The sequence below is a fragment of the Musca domestica genome, unplaced genomic scaffold, assembly GCF_030504385.1.
Source record: "Musca domestica strain aabys unplaced genomic scaffold, Musca_domestica.polishedcontigs.V.1.1 3, whole genome shotgun sequence".
Classification (NCBI taxonomy): Eukaryota; Metazoa; Arthropoda; class Insecta; order Diptera; family Muscidae; genus Musca; species Musca domestica.
In genome coordinates this window covers 5,396,473-5,401,959 of record NW_026712299.1, presented here as the reverse complement: position 1 = coordinate 5,401,959, position 5,487 = coordinate 5,396,473, and the positions used below count along the sequence as shown (strand labels likewise).

General features: G+C 36.4%; 1 protein-coding gene across 1 annotated transcript; it reads right to left on the bottom strand.

Moving 5' to 3' along the window:
• LOC101889878 (probable serine hydrolase) lies at positions 1-5,109 on the bottom strand. The gene is made up of 3 exons (XM_005184502.4): positions 4,664-5,109; positions 4,112-4,189; positions 1-1,110 (listed from the first exon to the last, which is right to left on the bottom strand). Exons 1-3 carry the CDS (start codon positions 4,791-4,793, stop codon positions 263-265), a joined length of 1,056 nt encoding a protein of 351 aa, XP_005184559.1. The 5' UTR covers positions 4,794-5,109; the 3' UTR covers positions 1-262.
• Between the last annotated feature and the right edge of the window lie 378 nt (positions 5,110-5,487).

The window sequence follows — 5,487 nt, the reverse complement described above, 5'->3', positions numbered from 1 at the left end:
TTTTCAGAGCCTCCAACCAATTTTATTGATTTGTGTTTTCTATTCACAGTTAAATCTTTTAATTTATCTGTCTTTTTTTGTAATAATAATACAACTTATTCATATATACATTTGCTAATGGAATCTAAAACAAGCCTCCTAAATATTTTACACACACATAGATACATAAATTGTACATCATACACATATATATAAATGTACACATCATTTCATCACTCGTTTTTTTTGGTAAATTATCGGATAGCTTATATAATACTACTACTTAAGCTTGTAATAAAAACTCATTGACATGCGGTGCCACACGTTCCGGTGTCACCAAATGCAAATGATGAGTTCCAGGTACAATTTTATATATCACAAGTTCAGCGTTCTCCTTAAGTATGTCGATGACCTCATCATAAATTTGGGGATTTTCAAATTTCATGCCAGGATCACCGCGAATATTGAGAACTTTACAGCGTATACGTTTGGCATAGGCAAACACTTGTTCGGCCCTAAACATGCCGAGTAACGAGACTTTTAGGCGTAAATCTCGGGAAAAATGATAACCATCTGTACTGAGATGCTGTGGTGCCACTTCCATGCCTCGTTCTAATAAATATTTCACTGAGGTCTCATCCACCGAACCGTCGTAGGCATCTAGGACAAGTTTTTTCATTTCACTGTATGAGTAACAAGGTACTTTGGTTTCCGGCAAAGTTTCATAGTCCAAAAATTTATCCAAAGCCCAACCGGTGGTCTCGGCTTGGCGTTCGACACTGCGAACTGGTGGCCCAGCAATATCGAAATTGATCAATTTCTCTACTTCGGCAGGGAAGCTGGCAGCATACATAAACGTCAGGGCACCGCCCAATGAGTGGCCCATAAGGGTGACACGTTTCCAGCCATATTTTCTCACAATGCGACGTATCAAACAAATACCATCCCAAAACAAGAAATACTGCATACCCTTGGGATAGTGTGATGATTTGCCATGACCGGGTAAATCGATGCAGAGCACGGGTATTTCAGGTGGCATCAGGGGACAGAGGCGATCAAATGTGCCACAGTTATCCTGCCAGCCATGTAGAGCCAAAATGGGTTGTTTATTGCGGCTACCCCACCATTTGCCTGTGGAAAAAAGATATTGTTTTGAATTAGTTGTTTCTGTTATATTTATCTGTAACAAAAATCATATAGGGGAACAATTACAACAATTTTCAGGGCCAGTGTCACATCACGCAATTAAAATTAAATCATGAAATTAATTTATAAAGTCATGAACTCACAATTCGTTGTACGTCACACTAGGTAAGCGGTGTTTATGAATTTAAATGGGAATGCTAAAAAGTTTCTTGATATTTAAAGGTTTATTTCTTAGCGGAAATTTAATGTGGCATTGACCCATTAAAAACTAAATGAGGAAATCTATTCGGTAGACTCAAATCAGCTTCAAGCCGTCAAACATTGAAAATTTTGAATAACTTCAAAAGCTGTCGATTTCTTTGAAGATATATGGGGAATGTAGGCCCTTATATTTTGGGGGTTCAATCAACGTTCAAGCCAGTATTACTTTAAAGAATTTTAGGGGATTTAATCATCTTCTAAACGTAGATTTCTTTGAAGAGGTTTGGTCATATTTTGTTGAATTTATTTAATCCACCGACGCCAAGGAAGGAAGAAAACAGCAACATCGCAGAAATGGTTCGAAAAGTAAAGAAGCTACTTGATCGAAACCCGCGTCGCAGTGGCCGAAAAATGGCTTGTGAGCTAAACATATCGCAATATTTCATTCGGCAAATATTGAAAAATGAGTTCGGGGTAGATCCAATGAAAATCCAAAAAGTGCAAGAACTTACACCGCAACAGAAAGTAAATAGACTCAAAATAGCTAAAGAGTTGATTCGCTTGGCCGATAGTGGTGAACTGTCGAATTTGGTTTTCTCCGACCTCCGTTGAGAAAACATTTGTAAACAAGCAAAATGATCGTGTTTACTTGCCAAAGAGGTCAGCTAAAAATGTGCACCTTCGGTTGGCCACCAGAACTCAAGCGCCGGTTATGGTGTGGGCCGCCATAACAGCAGATGGTCACTCTCCGCTCGTATTAATCGACCGTGGCATCAGAATAAGTGCCGAATATTATCGCGAAAATATTCCGGAGGGTATATTGAAGCTTTGGACACGCAAACATTTTGGCCGCCGACCTTGGACATTCCAACAGGACTCAGCACCATTGCACTCAGCACGCGCCACCCAAGAATGGTTACAAAATGAGGTTGCTCGCTTCATTTGCAGCGCACATTGGCCACCAAAATCTCCGGATACCAATCCGTTGGGCTATTGTGTCTGGAGTATTTTGGAAAGCAAGGTTGGCACTAAAGAATACCAAAGTGTCGATCACCTCAAGCAAGCGCTTCGCCGGGAATGGGCCAAAATACCGCAGAGCAACATTCGAGCAGCGTGTGACGGTTTCATTGGCCATTTGAAGGCCATAATTCGTACCAAAGGTGACCAATTCGAACAAATTTAAACTTATTCTAAAATTTGATGCTATTTCCGACATTTTTGCTTTCACTCAATAAACTTTAAATGTAAAAAAATATGGCGTTTGACTTTGTTGCATTTTTTATCTCACCCTGTAGTATGGATTGTATATTAAGTTTGTCATTCCGTTTGTAACACACCGAAATATACATTTCAGACCCCGCAAAGTGTATATATTCTTGATCAGCATAAAATTATATGTCGATTTAGCGTTGTCCGTCCGTCTGTCCATCTGTGGAAATCACTCAAGCTTCCAAACGAAATGAAGTAGGTTAATAAAATTTAAATCAAATGTATATTATGTCTGCAGAACAGGTATTGAATGTGGGGCATATAGGTCCACGTTTTGTTAAAGCCCCCATACAATGTTACCCTATTTTCGGTGTTTTGATGATTTTAGCGACATTATTCACCGGAATTGTTTTAAATTTGGTATTTGAAGTTCGTAATGGGTACTACAACCGTTGACAGAAATTGTCTATGCAGGTCCACGTTTTGGTACAGCACCATTATAATGGTACCTCCCGATATTCGTTATTTTAATGATTTTAGCTACATTATTCAGCGATTTTTTTCAAGTTTCGCATTTGAATATTGTAATGCCTTATGACAAAAGTTGCCTATGTAATTCCACGTCGTCGTATAGACCGTAATATAATGGCTACATTCGGTATTTTTAAGATTTTAACAGAATTTTTAATGGATTTTATATATTAAAATGGTTAAATTCGTTCCAGATGTTGGAGGGTATGTGAAGTTCTGGCCGGCCGAACTTACAGCTTTTGTACTTGTTTTCATTTTCTGTTTACTTTTTCCTATTTTTCTTAAACACAGTTTTGACCAGCAGGTCTCAGAGTGGAGTCGATGTTACAAAACAACTGCGCATCCTTTAACCTAACCTAACATCATGGACTTCTATAACTAATTTCGTAACAGCACATTATTGTTTATGATAGTCCTTAAACATGAATTTCTTCAACTAAATTCCGGCCCTTAAACATAATTTCTAGAATTCGTAACATCTTTTTTGGTGAACTTTTTGCAGAATTTTATGGGTATCCTTTACGTCTTCAAACTTTGATATTTTAAAAGATCTTTTAATTTGAATTTCTTTAGAGAATTTTCGGAAACTCCTGTCAGTTCTTAAACATAAATTATTTTTAGATTTTCCGACGACTCTTATCATTTCTTAAATCTTAATTCCATAAAAATAAATTAAACGAGTCTCGCATGAAATGAAAAAATTTGCTGTGTCATCCCTTCCATGGTGTGGAGGTATCAAAATATATAGTAATTCCAAATTCCAATATTCTAACATATTATAATTAATATTCGTTGACTCATTCCATATGTTAGATAGCTTCGATTAGATAAAGAATTTACAATACAGTGATTGTAAAAATTATACAATGGGGTCCCAATGGTAGGTGACCATCTAATATTAACCAATTATTTTGATTTCCGAATCGTCACAATTTTACAAAGAATGAAAAAGGATATGAAAACCAATATCTTCTCGCAACATACGACGATATATAACATATTGGTGTTTGACTTGTCTTATTTTTACTTTAATGTGACGCATTACCTTGTACAGTTCCCCATGGCACTTCGATGGTCACTTCCTCCCATGAGTCCTGAGAGCGGGTCACCTGGGTGCCACCATCTGGAAATGTAAAAGAAAATAGAAAAGTATGAGTCACAAAAACATTTGTAGATAGGTATGTATGTACATTAAATTAAAATATTTATAATACATAATGAATACGTTTCTTTTCTGGACCAATGTGAACAATAATCCAAAAAATTATTCAACATCTTCGTCTAGACCACCGGATTTTAACATATTTTGAATATGTAATTCACACATCATATTCGGTTCATCAGTTGGTGGTGAGATACTGTTTGTTGTTACATTCATGCATAACAACTCCAACCATTTGGTAAGCTTTTTTGTTGTGCGTTTTTTTTTTTTTTTTTTGTTTCACCTTCACATGCGGAAGAGTCGACAAACAAAATCAAAAGTGGGTCTTTGACATAGCGTACGTAAAACCAATGCAAACAAACCAAACACCTTTATGGACTTTGAACTTGAACCTTTTGATAGTTTCAAGAAAACGAGCCATTATTTGTTACTTACTCGAGGTCACACTTTCTCCACCACTAAACAATCCCTTTGTTGAGCCCTTAATATTAGATGTAGTGCCGTTTGTCTTTTCCATGCTCACGCCATTTGATGGTTTATCAGTAGCAGAATTTTGAGTTTCCATTATGTCCGCGTTTTATTTCAACAAATGCAAATTAAAATCCAAAAAAAATTGTAGATTTTTCTTATGTCCAATTTTGATTTCACAGCAGTTATTTTTCTTTCATGAATGATTACAGTTTTTTTTTTCAGCAGCTGGCCTAATCTATTAATGTTAACATAATATTAAAACAAAAACAACAACAACACGTTAACTAATGTCTGGTAGCGCGAGATTGGCGGAGAGTTTATTGATTTGCGTGAAATATCGGAAGATCTCAAACTGGTGGTACTACACCAGGCCAACAATTGTTTAGCACAAAAAAATCCAAAAAATGCGAGCGAGAGTACATTTTAGGAATGTAAACAACAGCTGATTACCATGGTTACCTTGGTAACAACAAAATATAACAGTTGACCCACGGTAAAAGAATACAGGTAGTCAATTAAACTATCAAACGAAAATTGAAATTGAAACTTTTAAATAAAAAAATTAAATTAGTAAAAATTGTTGATAAATGCATATCATATCGACCTCCGATTTTTGACATATCAATGTTCCCTAGCGTTGGACCCTCTACAGGGTGAGATGAAAAACTGCCACCAACTTCAGACTGCTGTCATTTCTGAACCATTCGACCAGTTACAGCTGATTATATTGTTTACAATCGTACAAAAGCATTTTGGTGAGAATTTTGCAGAAAAAAGTTATTCGTGAT